At 35.5% G+C, this 19,231-nt stretch overlaps 1 protein-coding gene across 1 annotated transcript in view; it reads left to right on the top strand.

The window, feature by feature from the left end:
- NUP58 (nucleoporin 58) overlaps positions 1-17,734 on the top strand; it is a 34,755-nt gene extending 17,021 nt beyond the window's left edge. The window contains exons 12-16 of the mRNA XM_059817866.1: positions 1,050-1,132; positions 4,044-4,245; positions 10,213-10,311; positions 13,164-13,259; positions 17,523-17,734. Coding sequence (XP_059673849.1) covers positions 1,050-1,132; positions 4,044-4,245; positions 10,213-10,311; positions 13,164-13,259; positions 17,523-17,692 — 650 coding nt within the window. The 3' untranslated portion in view covers positions 17,693-17,734. The remainder of the gene's footprint in view (positions 1-1,049; positions 1,133-4,043; positions 4,246-10,212; positions 10,312-13,163; positions 13,260-17,522) is intronic.
- The last annotated feature ends 1,497 nt before the right edge of the window (positions 17,735-19,231 follow it).

Below are 19,231 nucleotides of genomic sequence, written 5' to 3' on the forward strand. Positions count from 1 at the left end.
GATCTTCTTGTCTGTCCAGAGTATGAGAGGGATGCCTTCACAGATTTTCCTCAGTTTTTTCTGCGGTTTCTGCTATAATCTAAAGGTTTCTTGCTTGTGTGGTCAGGGCTCAATCTATTGTGCCAGCATGCGCAGACTGTCAGCAAATGATCTAGTGATCTAGTCAACACTGTATTGTATATGTAGCCTTTACCATACAGGAAACCTGACCCAGAATGCCTCCACAAACCTGCAGATTGGAGTGAGATTTATTCCCCGGCTTTTCTTTTTCGGAAAGAAATGCAAATTATAATGGAGAAGTTCCCCTAGGGAGAGGCAGAGTTCAAGAGTCATTGCTAGACCTACACATCTTGAAGAACTTGATAGCTACTATTTGTATTTCAATAGGTTATATGCATCCTTCAGAGGAAATGCAGAAGTTGATCTTGTCACAGTGAAAGACTACTTCAGCACTTTTCTGTCCTCCATTTTCCTACATTGTTTCAGTTCTTCTTTTGGAAAAGCATTTTTTGTCAGCAGATCCCTCATTCCTGTGATGCTTGTTAATCATGTCTTTAAAATGTAAATAAAGCTTCCCTTCTACTGCACTCTCTTTGGCAAAGTCAACTGAACACTTAACTGTGCTTTAAGTCAGAAAGAGTGGAAAATGTATACAAATGCAAGAAAATCTGATTTAACTACATTCATGTAAAAACCGATGAGGTAAAATGTGCCTGTGTGATTTGATAAAATTAGGTTAAGTATTTTTTAGCTTTGCTAAATGATAGAATCATAGGAAACAAATTACTATGTATATAAAAATAAATTTGAGAAAACAGTACTTTTCAAAATTTTGAAGCCCTTGCAAAAAGTTGTCCTTGAGTGACTTGTATCACCCAGTTGCTCTCAAATTCTGTATTTCTTCTAGTCATTAACTTGTTCTCATGCAATTGTTTTTGTGCTTTGTGCTGTATGGGTTTTGGGTGGGCTTCTTGCTGTGGTAAAAACACTAAATCTTTTCTCCTGGTAGTAAGATTGTCACTTACCAATATTTTATATGCCTCTTACAGATTTGTCTATGGCTATGCAGAAAATCTATCAAACATTTGTAGCTTTAGCTGCACAACTTCAATCAATACATGAAAACGTAAAGGTATGTTATTTTGATGTGTTCCTGTGTATTTAGTGAAAGAACTACAAAGAGTCACTTATTGAAATTATAATATATCTTTAGGTTTTTTTTTTCTGTTAAATTAACTGCTTTTAAAAATTTTCAAACCGTCCTGGAGAAGTGCTTTGATTAAAAAAAGTAACTTTCATTCAGCTGAAGTCTAATTTGAATTATTTACTTGTAGTGATGATAGCAACTGACCACAGTCATTTAGGTTACTGAATGTTTTTCATTTAACTCCTTTTCCTTTTTAATTGTTGATCAATTTTTGAAATGTCTGTCTTTGAGCTGATGCTTGTATGTTTTTCTTGTTGCTCAATGACCTCTTGATTTCAAGCAAAGATGATCTAAATCTGTTTTTACCCAAATAGGTAACAGAAAAAAAGTAGGTATTCATATGTAAGATTTTTCAAGGTATCAAAGAGTTCTGGTGAAAATTGTGTTCTGGCTTAATTTTTTTTCAACCTGTGTTTCATGGAAAGTCATTACATATAGGAGGGGAAAAAAAGACTACTGTGAAAAAATGCTAATGTATCTATGGTCCTAGCTAGGCTTATTTTTTCCATCATGGACTCCGGCTTGAATTTCCCATTTACAGTTCTGGACATACTGACAAAATGTCAATGTTCTACAATCCATAATTTTTCTTGAAATTATCAGGACCCTTCTTGGTTACAAAAAAACACTTGGAGAAGAGTACAAGTGTTTGGGATTATTTCTGCTAAGTGACTTCCTTAATGGGAGTAGCTCTTGTAAATCTTCTGCTTGTTTCCTTCTCAAAGCTTCTTCTGCACAGTATTGCTGGTTCTTTAAACATCTGAAACTTTCTACTTTTCCTGAATAAAGTCCAGGAATACTGAGGATCTTGTATGAACTGGATTCTTTGCATTGCATTGCTTCTCTCAGCATGGATATTCATTGGATTACAGCTATCTGCCATCAGATATTTGTGCTGCTCTTAGTTAACTTGATTTTGGTACCAGATATAGAATCTATCAGCTCCTTCATAATTTCAGCAGAATTACACAAAAAGGATTCCAAATGTGTTCTGGGCTCTGCATTTCTGAGATCTGAGTGTAGCCCAAACTCATGCAGTCATCTTTGTGATGATACATTTTTGTTCTTCTTCAATATGAAGAGCTGGATTAGTATGCAGTTATAAGCAACAGTATCTTCAGTACCTTGTCAGCGTGACTGAATAGGATAAAGACTTTACTTCAGCTTAAGAAGTATTCTATCACCTGAAACTAAGGGGTTGGTTTGAGGATTTTTCTTTCTTTTTGGGGAATTTTTTTGAGATTTAAATGTAGTGGGTGGGCATGAAGGCTGATGTTTTGGAAGACACAATTATAACTAAAGCTTCAAAAATCAGAAAAATGAGTGTGCTGCTTAAGTGGATCTGTCATTCTGACCATCTGTTTTAGTTTGTCAGCTAGGAGATGCTAAGAGAGGAGAGTAGTTTTGAAACTCCTGTCTCTGCCTTATTTGATGGTTGTGATATGGTTTGTGAAGGCAGAGCTGTGACCACAGTTCATTCCTTTGTCTGAAGTAGGCTTTCTGGTTTGCACGTTCACTTTGATTCAAAGGTCTGAAGTTGTAAAAAGATACGGCCTGAAACATTTTTGCACTGGGCTAGTTGTTAAATACATTTGTGTAATATATGAACGTATAGATACATTCTCTATCCAAGGTCAGTGAAGAGTAAAATGTGCTTAGCCACAGTTCAAGTAGAGAATGTCATTAAATCATTTCTGTCAGCTCCTATGGCAGTCAGTATGACATTGTATTAAATCTCATCATAGTTCTACAAATGTCTTTCCTCTCCAAATGCAGCACTCCTGATGTGATAATGAGGTCATTCTTTCTGTGTGTTTCCTGCTGTTGCTGATAGACATAGACTTACAGCTGTTTAAATCCTGAGTCAGAATTTTTGGACTATAAGCTCTGCTTCTCAGAAACAAGTATATCCTTAGCCAGGAACACAGGACGTAGTATGTCTTCCATAAAATTCAATTGAACCTGTTGTTTTTTGGTTTTAATAAATCTATTACATTTAAAGATTCTCTGTTAGAAGATGGAAATCATTCTATCAGTTCTTTAATTGAAGCCATTTATTCTTTTTGTTACCGAAGATATCCATAGTTCCCTCATCTGTGATGGATAGAAATGTCTCATGACGAACAAGTCAAGTCAGGTGTTGCTACAGAAGGTGGGGTTTTGAGGGGAAAAGGGGCATAGGCAAGGGGAGGGGGGACACAACACAACAGATTTGGACTACTTGTTAGTCTAAAGCAGAATGATCTGTTGCCTTACATGGTTGATGAAATGCTTCAGAAATAAGAGTGAATTATAAAATTCTGGTAGCTTCTTTGGCTTTGTGCTAAGAAAGTAATGTAAGAGTGAAAGGAAGGAAAGAAACGCAGGTGAAGATGATAGGGAAGCAAAAGCAGACTCCATGCAGAAAGGGTAGCACTGAAGAAGAGTGTGTTATTTTATCTTAAAAGCTAGTAATGTGGCCGTATTTTGCCTCTTAGGTCAGACAGTACAGTGATACAAATGGAATTGTGTTGATTTACACCAACTTTGAAAGATTTTGATACCATTCAGTATGTTAGTCTTGACAGCTTTGCAGAATATGAGTAAGGAGCCTGTTCTGGCTGTAGCTGATGTAAAACAGTTCTCTCCAGTTCATAGCCTGACTAGATTCTTTCAGGTTGTGATGTGGGTTTTTTTGGTGGTTGTGTTTTGGGGTTTTTTTTGTTGTTTGTGTGGTGTTTTGGGGTTTTTTTTTTAAGGAAATGTTATTTATAACTCAGTGTCTCTTTACCCTTATTAAGTTAAGGTTTTATGTGAAATACACTGAACTAAATTGGCTTCCCCCCACCCCCTTCAGATGCTCAAAGACCAATACCTTGGCTACAGGAAAACCTTTCTGGGAGATGCCATGGATGTGTTTGAGGCAAGACGAACAGAAGCTAAGAAGTGGCAGAGCGCGCCACGTGTTACCACTGGACCGACCCCTTTCAGCAACATACCAAATGCAGCAGCCGTTGCGATGGCTGCAACACTTACTCAGCAGCAACAGCCTGCTACAGGTCTGAGTGCATTCAAGTTATAGATTATTACTGTTAACAACAATAGTAAATTTGTGTAAAATTTTCTATGAAGTCTTCCTTTGTGTTAGACTAAGAATCTAAACATTGTGATGAGCAAAGTTACTGATGCATAGCCAATAGAAAAATGCAGGGTAGACTTAGCAATAATTATGCAAAGATACTTAATCTTGTGAATTTACTTGTATTAGTGATATTTACTGTATTGTTCTAACTTACCCCTTGGAATGTGAGTCTTCACTCTTAAGTAACATCTCTGAATACACATAGTATAGCCTCTTTCCAGAATTGTGTGGTTATAGTAAATTATTTCAAATCAGTGAGGAGAGAATATCTAAATGCATATTACCTTTTTCTTATGTACAATTAATAATGCATTTTTATATAGCACTTTGGAACTGTAAAATGAAAAATGCTGTAGAACAGGAAGGATAGTGGAGCAAGCATCTGTAGAATAGGAAAACAGGTGCCTGGCTGCTTATTTTATAGCCAACTCCTTTGTTAGAGTGATGTTGGAGCAGTTTTTGTTGGCCATTCTGCTGTTACAAATAAATATTAGAGAAAGTAGAGTGGATTAGTGATTCTGTCTGTGCATGTGTATAAGAGGAAGACCAGAGCAGAGGAAATGCATGACCCACTTCTAATGAAGAATGAATAAGTATGGCAAAGGAAGTAACTTAAGGCACCTTAGTTGACATTGTTATACTAACCAGTGCTTCTCAGAGAGGGATTCCTGAATGTAGAGAATTGAATTAATATTTAATCATTTAACAGAATTAAGATAAATTCCCTGTAATTTTACTTGAACGTGGACATGTCTATGTCAGCAAATTATGAAAAGCATAGTTAACTCAATTCTACCATTTCTTTTCTGAAATGTTTATCATAGGTGTACTGAAAGTTATGTTAGCACCTTTTCCTTCTCTTGTCTTAAATCATTCAAAATATGACTGCTGTTATTAATTGGAGACCTGTGCAGCAACCACCCTAAGCTTGACAAATTATTAGGCTGTCCTTGCCTTCTCCATAATAGGAAAATATGACGTTCTTCTAGCCCTGGCTCTTATAAACAGCAAGGAGATGTGTTTAAAAGACAAATATGCCAAAATAATTTTGAACGCAACAAAAAGGCTGTATGAAATATTTCTCTTCTACATTTTCATTGTAGACCACAGTCTTCCTGTTGCTGCTATGTTAATCCATGGAAATTCTGTTGAAGTGACATCTGCAAAAGAGTCTGGTTTTAAACAGAAAATATGAGATAATGTAATGCCACACTTCAGGGTTTTTAATACAGATAGAAGCGTGGCTTGTGTTAGCCTTAGGTTGCCAAAGTAGTTCTCTCTCCCTTCATCTTTCTCCTTGTCTCATGTTTTTTTTAAAATACTCTCCACGGTCATTACAGGATTAGTTGTGTATGAAAGTCATATACTTGGGATGTCACATTTAAAGTTATACCTGCATTTTCATGAATTGGGGTGAGGGATTTGAACTTCCTCTTCTTAGTCCAGATTCAAGAGAACTACTAATAACTTCAGTAAATTGATGCCACTTATGGCATGACCTCCTGAATATTCTCTTAGGAGTAGGAGTTAAGAGAGAAGAAAAAAAAAAAGGCAGAATAGACCTGTACCAACACAACCTGAGGTAAGGTGACTTTATACCTTGAGGTATTTTGTAACTTTTTGTAGTGAAAGGAGCAAATGGGAGTGTGTGTAGGTTGGTTTTTTGGTTTTTTTTTTTTTTTGTTGGTTGTTTTGGCAGAGTATCTCAAAAGCCAAAAATGTGCCACAAGAGTGATGCAGATAGAACAAAGCCATTAACTTAGATCAAATGTTGCCAACAAAAGTAGACAACAATTTGTTTACTACTTATTCAGTTGGAATATTGTCATCGTCCATGCAATTCACTTCAGGACCTGGAGAAATAGAAGTAGATTGATGTTTTGAGTGGCACTTCAAGAGTACTTAAAACTCTTAGAAAATAGGGTTAGATGGAACTTGGAAGTCATCTTTTCTGTTCCTCTAGCTCAAAAGCAGGATTAGTCGAGCCTGAACTATTCCAGAGAGATCTTAAAGTCTTAAAAGCTTGCTAGAAATAAAAATTTCACAGCTTTCTTAAATTACTGATTTCCATGTGTAACTTTATTCCAACAACTTATCTGAAACTTCTTAGCTTCAGATTAAGGCTGCCACTTTTTGTCTTATTCTTAGTGGAAAAGGAGAAGAATCTATTCTTTCAGTCTTGCAGGAATCTTTAAAGACTTCCTCCTCTTCATTTCCTTGTCCTTGTTTGAGTTTTCAGATGGCTGTTTGCTGCAGTAAAACTGCAAATGTTTGCATGTTTTAACTTTGTGTTACATTATGAATTCGATAAACTATCTGCTATAAGTTAAAGTAATGTATATTTCTCTGCAAGATCTAGATCCTGAAGAGTGGGGTAGATGAGGGATGGTAGAAGGTAATGAGAGAAAAGGTTATGAAATAAGGTGTAGGTAAAGGGGGGAGGGGGTGTCTGTGTAATACCTGACCTGCTGTTGTTCTTGAAGATAAGAATAAACCAAGAAAATTAATCTGGGCTTTAAATTTTTTTTTTACTAAAATCTAATATACGGTACTCTAGTATTGAGGGATCAGGATGGTTAGTGTCTTTTTAAAAAATATTTTATGTTTACATGGTTAAGTCTATTCCACAAGATTAATTTAGAGTTAGTTACTGTTCTTTCTCTGAAAAAGGTAAATAATTTATTTTAAATTTGTGTTCAGAAGTCAAAGGTTTAGTAGCTACATCTAAGCTGTGGGATCAGGGAATGTTTCCCCAGTTTCTGGGTGTAGATATGCACCCTGTTTAAGTTCTCTCTCTATGCCAAGACATGTCTGGCTTCTATTGAAAGAAATAAAGCCAGTGGATCCTGGCCATATGGAAGAAAGGGAGCAAAGATGCGCTCCACTGGTCTCCTGGGATGAATAATCAAGACACCAGGGCTGTGGCGTGCACACTGAAGCACCATTTCTGTGCAGTTTTTTGAAGCTAGAGTTGTTAAAATTATGCTTAAATCTTGTCTGCATACAACCCTCGTCCCTAGTTTAGCACTTTTGCTCTGAGCACAGCTTTATTGGTAGCAGTGAGGCTGGCCATGCTTTTGTGCAGTAGCAGCTAGAGTTTTAACTACTGGCTCACCTGCACCTTTCCTGAGCAATCTTGAACAGCATGGAAGTTAAAATGATGGTGGCTAGTCTGCATATTATTATTGATGGGACTAAAGTAAAAGGTTTTAAAGGAAATTAAAGCCTAGTGAACTAAGAGCTGTAAATGCATGAGGCTGAAACTGATGTTTTTGTGGTAAGGCTAAGTTGTCTTAAAGAAATGCTTTTCTTCAAGCTCACCTTTCCTCCTCTAAAAATAAAGTACCCCCAACAACTTAGTTACTCTCTCCTTAACTGGTGAAGTGCAGAGTTAGTCAAAGCCTTATCAAGCTGTTAGCACACTTTGTTTTGACTTGACTCTGTATGAGATTGAAGTGCTAATGGGAAAGGATACTGAAATCTTTATAGCACTTAAAATTTTTATTGTGTAATTGGATATTAACCTTGGTTAAAATTAGTCAGTGTATTACTTTGTCAGAATCAGGTCTAAGTTGTGACACTAAATTTGTTCACTGTTAGGACCACCTGTGATTTTAAAAATTGCAGAATGTCACTTTAAGAAATCTGGCTGACCTGTCTGGGCTCTTTGTAGTGGGTGCTATTCATTAAACTAAAATGCTCTACAGGGCAAATATATCAAGTTTTAAAATGTTAAAATACTTGTTATAAAGAATTTGCCTCGTACCTATAATAGCCAGAAGTGACAGTCTTTGCTAGTACTTCTGGCATCAAAGAATCTTTAGTACTAGTTTTTTGCTATTGAAAATTACATTTACTTACAAGAACTGAGTAGTGATGATGCCTTCAGAACATGATGGTACAAAATCAACAAATATCATTTGACGTTGCTCAGTGAAAAGCTTGTTAGCCTAAGGCATAAGATCCTGTTTTAAATAATATGAGGTGTTTTAGAGTAATGTTTTTTACTGGCTCTAAAAAGCATGTTGTATTTGGTAAAAAAACTTGGCCTGGAGGACTGTAGTGGTTTGGTTTAAGGTCTTCCACTAACAGTGCCTTCTACTGAGACAGAAACTTGTGCACTTGAGAAGGAACTGGATATGTGGTTTTGGGTGGTTCTTCTAGTTTATTAGATGACTAACTGACTTGTGTAGGGTTTTTTGTTTCTTTTTATTGATAACAATTTTCTTATTTTTAAAGAGCTGCTAGGTAGATGTATCGCTATTTAAACTGGATGTAAACAAGTTTAGTTTGGAACTTACGTGAAAATTTGTAATCACAACATCTGATACACCTTTTTTAGTTGAAAAAATAGCTTGGGTTTCCCAGCTATTCCCTGCTAAGCAGAGACTGAAAGCTAACAGCTTTAGTTGCCCTTAAAATTTAGTTTAACACTACTTTGAGTATACAGATGTCATTCAGCTTGGATCACATAAGAATTGTGTTCCTAGCAAAAATGTTACTTTTCAGTATACAGTGCCTTTCACTTGATTCAAAATTATCTTCCATTTAAATCCTCAAATACTGGAATGATTTTAAAAGCTTGAAATATTTACATTTTGAAACTCTAGAAATAAGTATTAGTAATAGGAAACTTTGTAGTACGAAGGAAGAAATTTTGAATGAAGATAAGTCCAAATGTGATAATGGTTTAGGAAAAAGACTGAAATAATCTGAGCTTTATAGTAATATTTGAATAAATCATCACTTTCACAGATATAGTACATAAAGTATGTTCAAAGATGGAGGAGGCTATCTTGAGGAAAGGTGTGAATGTCTGTGGATTAAGAGTTTGGCACTGTATTTCATCTTCAATGGTTAAACTTTTTAACTAGTGCACTGAAAACTGTTTGAAAAAGACAGGAATATAAGATTGTACTGTGAAAACTGTCAAAATATTTTAATTATTTATCAGAATTAATTATTTTAAAATGTGTTAGTAATGGGCTAGCAAGTTGATTCTTTATTCCCCAAGGTTAAGGAAAAAAAAAGGAACTGAGGCTGTAAATTTCATCTTGGCAGACTGAAAATGTTTTTTGACAGTCCTGCATCTTAGTGTGAATATGCAGGGAAAGTACTGTCACCTTTTTTAATTATGGGACAAACTCTGACTCTGAAATTTTGAATGTATCTAATTAAGGTACACAGAACTGTGCCTTTTGTAAATGTTTATTTAAACAGGTGGTTTGACTAGTTTACCTTATTGAATGGTGTTATGTAGCAGAGCTTAACAGAACTCAGTTATCACTTGTGTGGAAAAGAATTGAATTGTCATGTTACTGTGTAATTGACTTGCTTAAAAATGAACAATAAATTTAATAAAATAAAGTCATTGTCTTGTTTTTTATCTTAGTGTTCTGTTTAAATTTGGATGGAATATTTGAGCAGTTTTGAAGATTCCTGTTTATTAAATAAATTAACTTTTGGTAGTATAGTTTTAGTTACCTTAGTGTCAGTTCTTATGTTTTTAATTTGAAGGGCTTCCCTTATTCTGATTCCATTAGTACAGGTGGCAAAATGTTGTTACCTATGCGTTCTCTCAAGGTTTTGATTAATGTTCTGAACTTTTAAGGTGAGACTGGTTAACTTTTAAAAATACTAAATAATGTTATCATATTATTAGCTTTAACTAGTTTCACCTTATTACAATCAGTGTTTTCTTAGATTTTTAGCAGGTAGACAGAGGTAGACAATTAAGTGAGGAATTTTGAGGTAAAGTTTGGGATCTTAATGGGATTTGTTGAAAGTAATGATGTTCACATTATCAAATACTTGAATAAATAAATAAAGGACTTCTTTACTATGAAAGAGTAAGGCAAGTTTGTTCTCATTTTTTTTATACCAGGGCCACAGCCATCTCTGGGAGTTAGTTTTGGAACGCCATTCGGCTCAGGTATTGGCACTGGCTTGCAATCAAGTGGCTTAGGTTCTTCAAGCCTTGGAGGTACACTTTAACTTTTCTAATCTTTCATTGAATTATTATACCGCACATCTGACTCTCTTGCAAACCTTTAACTCCACTAAGAGGTTGATCTGTTTCAGGGAAAGACCTTACAGTTTGGCAGTCTGTGCTTTCCAAACTTCTTCGTGCCTTGCAGAAGGAGTTGCTAAGGCTAATACTAAGACTAATAAGCCATTGTAATGAAAACCCAGGATGAAGTAATCACATAGAAGTTCTGTTCTTAAAGCTAGGGAAGTACATCCTTTTGTAACTACAATCTGACTTAATTTTACATATATGAAGGTTAGGTACCTGCGACATTGGATCATGCTGTAGCTAATCCATAGAAGTTTTTCACCTGTATCTACAGCTGTTAACTATAGGGACCCATTTCTGTGTGGATTAAGATAAAAATAAATGCTAAAAACTTACTACAGTTCTGGGATCCTGCTTGCTAAAACATACTTGCTTTAGCTGTCACTCTGTCCCTCAGTGCTGAGGTGGGAAAAAGTCCCCCTCAAACTGAAAAAGCAACATTTGAAAGTGAGGGAAAAATATTTATCAAAATGTTAATAGTGCTGGTGGGGAATATATTCCAAGAGGACACATGACTGTGAAACAGTAGGTGGTAATAAATGACAACTTTCATGTAGACTTTTTCATTTAAATGTAATGAATTCTCAGTAGTAGAACTACAAGTAGAACCAAAGTGATTAGTAGAATCTAATCTGCATGTGAAATTCCTATCTGTATAGGTCAGGGGTTCCTACAGTGCAAGTCAAAAGACACTAGTGTCCTCTGAAGCTTTTGTATGAGATCTGAAAAGAAAATGGTTACATCTGCTGAGCACAAACATAATGTCTTGTGGTATTTCTTGTTACATCCTCTCCCCTCTGCAGCCTCAGTCCGCATCCCTACATTTTGCCTCTTTATAAGCTGAACATGTGAATCAGTGTTGTATTTAAAATACTGAAATGTCACTCGGTATTGGCAAGATGGTGTAACTTGAACATTATATCAGTTTTACCTTAAATGATCATCTTGAAATTATCTTTAAATCTACCAGTGTCCCTTCTCATCGGATTTTAAGTTTTTTCAGATAAAAGAAAGTCTGTACACCTAAACAGGAAAAATAACCGAGAACAGTAGGCTAAAAGGGAAGTACTTCTAAATTACCAGATCATTCCCACAATGTTTTAAATGCCTTTTAGAAAAAAACATTAAATTCTTCCTTTTCAACCAAAGAGATTGTAGACTAAAGATTGTTTATATATTTTCACCAGTCCTGACAATGTAAATTAAAGAATATTTTCTTTTAAATTGATGGACAACTGCTTCTAGTTTTGTCTTAGAGGCCTAACTTGTATTCTTTTTTTACTAGTTCTCTGCTTAGGAAGGCATTTGCTTACATTTCATCTCTGTAGTGATTTGCAAAATTTTTGTCTTCTTACAAACCAAGACTATCTGATAGAAGCAAGTGTAGAAGAATAAAGGAGCACATGCAAAATATTCTGCAGGTGTCCTCTTGGAAACAAATTAGCAGAATGAATACTTAAGTTTTTTTATTTTAGGGGTTTTTTTTCAACAGGACAATTCTCAATGTGTTACTCTTGAAACATCATTTTAATTGGGGAAATTTGCTCTTTTTCCATGACAAATATTCTGTGAATTTTGTCAGTGATAAACATAGAGGCTTTTACACTTAAGTATGTGAGACATGTAGCATATAGATCCTATGCTTCATTAAATATTTGCAGACACCTTGCCTGACCATTGGTAATTCATTTCGAACTAGATAGGACCAAAGAGTGTATCATTTAAATAAGCTATCTTACATTCAAATGATTCTTGCCATTATACACCCTTAAGACTTACTTGATTTAAAAATTGCCGAAGACTACAGAACACTGCTTCAGATAGTGTGTTCAATCCTTACTAGTTTTAAAATACAAAAATTATTTCTGTAAAGGAATGGTAAAGGCACAATTTGCAGTAAAATACAAGTATTTTCCCTGACACTTGCAACTTAGGATGGGGGCATAATTTCCTCAAATACAAATACTACTCTCATTTTTGAAAACCTGTTGAGACAGCCACAATCAGAGAATATATTTCTCTTACTGTTCCTTTTGTCTGGCCTCCATCTAAAACTGCAAATATCAACTTACTTTTCCTTTTGAAGTGATCTCATATTAATAACACAATTTGAAATCTTGAAATATTTATATTATGAAATTATAAATGTCAATTACAAAATTAACAGAATGAGTTTTATTATAGGTTTATGGCTGCCCTTTATATGATGATTTTCTCCATTAAATATTGTGAAATTGTGTTTCTGTTCTGTATTTAACCTATTTTATGGTGTCCTAGATAAAGTTGGTTCCCCAGTAACTTCTAAATGCAAATAACCTGCCATATGTAAACTCAAGAAAATGTTTACTCTGTTTTAAGCATGGATGAAGATAGAAGCTTTCTGTAACAGAAGTCATATAACTTGTGTCTGAATTTTCTCAGTTTTGGCCCACTTGGTTACCATTTTCTTGCCAATTTAACAGCAATTCAGTAGCAATTTCAAAACAAGTTTACTTCACCTGTTTTTATAGCTTTTCCTTTACGCAGTTTTGTATTTTGAAGGAAGTATTTTTCTCCAATGCTTCCCTGTTTGCACAGTTTTCTTAACGCAATGCTGTGTTGAGAATAAAATACTCTTGAGGCAATAATCTTAGGAATATTTATTTACCAAATAATGCTTAGAATTATGTTTGGTTTTAGAATACTCACTCAAAACCTATGTGTCTTTAATTGCTGTGTCTGTAATTTTTTGTTGTATGTCTTTACTATTATTCTACTAGGATTTGGAAGTAGCTCTGCCTTTGGAAGTAGTGCCACAGGAGCATCATCATTTGGGTTTGGAACTACAAGTAAACCATCAGGAAGTCTAAGTGCAGGTTGGTTTGTTTCTCTTGAATTCAAGTTTATCTTAAAGCAAAAGTGTTATAATCAAGCTGCTGCACTCGGTCTAAGCAAGCTACAGAAACAAATGTGCTTGAAGTTGCATGTGTGTATAACCATTAAAGTAACTATGTACTTGCTAAATACACATTTTCAGAGAAGTTTTTAGGTTCTGTTAAAGGTCTCTTAGGTAGACAGTATTGAGTGAGCATTCATGTTTTCCATTTGATGGTGTCTATCTAATTAGGAGTGGAAGCAGGAGATCAGATGCATCAGATTGGATCTGATGCAGTCTGAGGCACTGAAATGCAGTTACTTCTTCAATGCATAGGCTATACAGTTACTGAGCTATTGAAAATAGTGTATAAATTTGTGACAAATATACCAGTAATTTGAATTCCTGTATTTAAAAGTAAAGTTAAAATTACTTTATAAGCCCAGAAGGTTTCCTTAAAACTGTTTTATCTGCTTATCCTTTCTATTTGAATAGTAATATATCTGTATATATCCAAAATTCTTTGTGTTAACTACTTTGAAAACATTTCTGTGGCAATTGAACTACTCAGCACTCATTTCACTTTTTTGACTTAATTTTGTTGGTGGTGAGAAAATGAAAATATGGATGCAATTGCTCCTTAACTCAGATGTCTGAAATCTTAGTCACTTCTATAGCTTGCATCTCTATTTACTTTTTAAATAGGAGTTTGTTTTTGAGGCAAATAGACTGTAAGGCAGACTATAGTAAGCTTTCTTCAGTGACAGATTGAAGCAGTATTATGTCCCCTGGGATTGGCTTTTGGTAGCATGTTTCTTTTTTAAAAGCAAAATGTTTCTTTAACTGCTATTAACACAAACATAGCAAGTTGCTGGTATTTATTATTAAGTGCCCAGTACATTAGCTTGGACCAGTGTCTTGTTAGTTGCCATGCTTTTCATTTTGTTTTGTTTTTTCCTTGACAGCATAACCTATCACTAACCAAATTAGGCCTGTAAAGTACCTTAAGCTTTGTATTATAAGGTGGATTAAATGTAATTCCTGTAATTTTGTGTTTATAAAATAAACTGGTCATGAAATCCTGATCTAGACTGGAATTATGGAATAGAAACCTCCATAAAAGTTTAGTAGTCCAGAAGCACATTAACTTTTACTTTTTATACCCAAAATCCTATGCTGTGTAACTTCTGGATTGCGTATGATCTTTATTTGAATTCTTTTGAGGGTGTATAAATGGGTTTGAATGATGCCTCAGACTTCCCTCTGAAACACACACAGATACTGTGGAAAGCTAACTCCAAGTCCCAATTAATTCCTACTCTTATTCATTTGATGGCAACCAAAAAGGCTGATGTGAGTGGGATGTGTAAGGAGCATTAAGACTCCCAAAGTGATGGGAAAAGGAAAAAATCACCATTGAATTTATAGATATAATGTTAAGGGGGGGGGTGTACACACACGCTATTTTTGTGAAAACTGAGATGCTAAATATGCTTTGAAGAGCTGAGTTGAGAACTTGGGTTGGAGACTTACTTTTATTGAAGAATAGCAGTCTCAGTACATGGGATAAAAGATAATCAAGTGGGATCATGGCCAGACATACTCATACAGCTGAAAAATGGACCTGTATATAATCCATGTGTAACTATGAGCAGCTTTTAGCTACAGAGGCTATAGTAAATCAGTCAAAGCTGTGCTGGAAATCCTTTTTGATCTAGAGCACCTATTGTGGTGTGGAGGATGAGGGCAGAAATAGATTGCCTTTGAGATTTGCTGAACCACCGTTTATCCCTGTAGCATTAAAATAAAAAAAAATACTGTTGTGGAAAGGAGTGTTCCTTATGTTTGGCTTACCTATCTAAAGGGCTGGCTGAAGCAGAGATGCAAAAGCCCAATGAAAAAGTGTACTCTGAGGTCCTTCAGGGAGATGCTAAGTCTATGCCCTCAAAGGGCAGGTTGTCATTTACTTTCTGAAAATAATTGTTTACACATAAGTAATACTAATTTCAACAAAGAAATTGTTGATCACCTTGTAGCTATGATTCAAGACTTTGACGCTTCCCTCTAGAACTGAGTTATTCCATGACTGATTCTTTCTCCTTGCACAGGAGTAAGACTGAATGTATACCTTGTTCAAGGGTTTTTCCTGAAGATTTTTCATTTGAGTATTCTGCTTTAGGGTTTGGTTTATTTCTAAGAACAGAACTTCATACCATGGCCTTGTTCTCCTACCATGACAGGACAAAGCCATTTAGATGAATTTCCCTTCTGCCTTTCTACAGTTTCGTGGCTGCCCTAAATGGCATTTCTAACATAACGGCTATTACTTTCCAAGTTATATCTAAATTAACAAGCATGTTCTCAGTCTTCTATCACACAGGTTGTGTATCTCTTTTATTCTAACGTTACTCAAATAAAGCTCAGGCTGCCTTCCCTGCATGCTTCAAAATAATCCCTGCATCGAGAAGCAGCTAGGTGGAGGTAATTCATGAACACTTTACCATTGCTTACTGAACTCCTGACACTATAGATCACATACAGCTTTATTATGAATGGCATTCACGATGTTTTCTAGAGGAGGCAATGCTTACCTGTTATCTCAGATGCATACTTGAAGTAAAAAGGTTATTTTGGTTATTAAAGGTTTTTTTCATCCATGAGACTCTCTGATGAAGAACAGGTTTATTCTGCTGAAAAATCTTACTTGGGATTCAGAGTTAGCAGGGAAATGGAAGAAGAGTTGCATCTGTTTCACCCCTTACATCCTAGGATGTGAGACAAATTAGTCCACAAAATTTAGACGAGACCCGAATGAACAGTATCATTAGTCACATTCTAGATCTGCACACTCATTACATTGACAATGAGTTCTGCACAGGCAACTGCATTTTGAAGGACTGAAGTTACTCAATATAGATAATGGGGGATTTTCTTGACAAGATGATATGTGTAACCTGGGTCCAGATATTGAAAGAGGAAGAGTTTCACGTTATGTTTTGAGGTAGTTCTTGATGCAAAGCATCAGTAACAAGTGAGAGAACAGAAGACATCGGGCTTGTGAGAGCCATTTTGGGATTCTGATGAGACAACCAGTTGGGTTTTTATTTCTGTGCTTTAAAAATATTTAGGCATTGTGTTGAACATATTGATGTGATCAAAGGATTGCTTTAACTGTCTACTGGAAAACTAACGGAACAATGTTAAGTAATATGTATTGAGAATATACCCTTTTTTGCTTGTGAACCAGTCCCATTTTTTCTTAGTATTTTAATTGTTTACAGGTTTCCATGTGCACCTTGTATGAAACGGTTAAGATTTTAACTTGTTCATGTCATACTTGTTATTTTGTATGATTTGATTACCTTATTCGGTTTCTTGAGAGAACAAAAAGCAGAGTTATGAAGTTCTGCTTCTTATTAACTAGTATTTGAGACATTTCTAGTATTCTCTAATAGTTTCAATTATTATCCAAGTTGGTTGTACACAACTGATATAAACTCACAAAAGAAAGTAAAATGACTTGGTGTTACTGACAACTGTAGATTTTCTTCAACTGATCTTGTTTTATAGCTGAACCAAACGTTCAATTTGTTTACCTTGATAGAATAGGGTGGAGGAGTTAAAATAGCACAATTTGCTCACCTAGTCATTCAGTTTTTCCAAAGCTTTGTTGTCAGTGCTGCTTTTTGCTTTAAATCATAAAGGATGTTTTTAAATACCAAGAACTTAACAAGGATTTTGAGACTTTTCTGCCTCTCATTTAAGGCATGGTCTGTGCCATATACATTATAAAGCCAGGCAAAGGTAGCCTAGTCAGGGCACAAGGCTGGGAGCTCCAGCTTTGCCATTTACCTGCTGTGAGTGAAGTGAGAGGGCCATGGTCCAATTGTACTTCACCTTCCCTCCCACTCTAAGTATGCATTATGTATTTAGACTGAGAACTTGAGGAGTTATGGTTCTGCTGTTGTACAATTTCAGTGGGACTTTCGGGTGCTACTGTTGTATGGATAATGGTATAGTAGACTTGTGATTTAGGATATAATTGTTTACAATCGCTGAGGTAGACTGTGTTAGTGCTGTAATATCCAAGTTGTCATAGCAAGTGCAAGTGTGTTAGTGATCTGGCATACTGTTGTAAATCCGTGTTAGTATAAAGTATTACAAATATTAGTAATAAAGTGACTGGTGTTCATAACTCCAAGGAGAACGAAGTTGCAATCCTGATGTAACTTATGTTTTAAAATATTTTTCCCTCCCTCATAAGGCTTTGGCAGCTCGACTACATCTGGGTTTAACTTCAGCAATCCTGGCATCACAGCATCAGCTGGCCTGACGTTCGGGGTGTCTAATCCTGCATCTGCAGGCTTTGGGACAGGAGGGCAACTTCTTCAGCTGAAGAAACCTCCAGCTGGAAACAAGCGAGGGAAAAGATAGGCACCCCTTTTAGGGAAGGGGAAGTGAATCAACTTTGTTCATCTGAAAAGTCTATTTTTCTAGATTGATGCATTAATTAAATTGCATCCCAGGAGATTTATAAAAATTTTGCTACTTTTCCCTAGTCTGAAATACAAAATGAAATCATATTGAACAGCTATTTTCTTGTGAATAGAAACCTGTTTATGTATTTTTATTTTTGGCCCTAGTTTTAGAAATGTTCTATACTGCATTATTATTAAAGACTCTTGTAAAACCATCTATTTAACCTAATGTTAGTAGCAGAATATTTTTTGTTAATAAGCTTTATACCATATGAATATATGCATATTTGTTTTTTTGTACAGATAAAATATATTCTAGTACAAATACTAGAGTTCATATCTTCTGTTCCTGGATATGGCCTTTAAATCTACTTCAGGGTGTTTTTGTGTATATGGATGTAAATATATACAGTACAGTGCACACATCTGTGTGTATGTATGTGTATATATATAATGTATAAAATACAGATGTGCAAACCTTGCCCCATAGACAGGTCTCCTTTTCTTTGTGTGTTCTGTTTCTCCATGTTGCCCTGTGGTCCCATATCTTGATGTTCCTAGGCGTTTCAAATAGTGGGTCCTGGGCTATGTCATCATTGCTTCTTGTGTTTTGTTGTTTAAGACCAGCTGAAATACAATGTTTACTATTTCATAAAGTTTGGTAAATAGTGGTTAGTAGCTGTATTTTTTTTAAACCTTTTTCTTGACCCATTTAGCAGCCAACTCTGAAGAAGAATCTGAGATCTTGACACAGACATTTCATAGGTAATGTTGCCAGACTGTTTGGTTTTTTTTTTCCCTGAGCTGAACAGTAGGGCGTTGCAGGATTTCAGCTGAAAACTCAGGATGCCACAAGGTCTGTGTGCAAGCAGAGAGTTGTCGGGCTGGATGAGCTTTTCCCTGCAATTGGGGGAGGTAGGATATGCTATTCTAATGAAAACCCAAATTAGCTGTTACAAAACAGAGTTGATTCACTAGCTTCTTGTCAGTGCTACTAGCATTGACTCAAAAGCAGTTGCATATCTGCTTTCAATACGAGGTATAGTACAATAAGTTGCTGCTAAAGAATGGAGGATGAAAATGATGTAATTTGAAGGTTAAAGCTATTGCAACAGTAGTTTATGAATCTTGCATATTACAACATCATAGCTTGTGCTGCGTCTCCAATTTGGTGTGCACTAGAAATAGCTGGGAAAACATCTTAAGGAGGAAATAGCTCAATTGAGTATTTGCAAATAAAGATAGAGGTTGAAGTGTGAACATGGAACTTTGGAGCTGAGCTGCTTTTTATGTAGGTGATGTTTTGTATATACCATGCATCAAATGAATATTCACAATCACTTTCACAAAAGCACCTTTTCTTTCTAAAACAGTTACAGTGCATAAGATTTTTCTAGTACCAGGTCATTTGCTTTCTATTGTTAAAGTGTTATTACCATTTTGTATGTTTTGGAAATGATGTCTGCAGTCAGCAGTGATTTGCTCTTTGACAAAT

This window comes from Gavia stellata, chromosome 1, assembly GCF_030936135.1.
Source record: "Gavia stellata isolate bGavSte3 chromosome 1, bGavSte3.hap2, whole genome shotgun sequence".
NCBI lineage: Eukaryota > Metazoa > Chordata > Aves > Gaviiformes > Gaviidae > Gavia > Gavia stellata.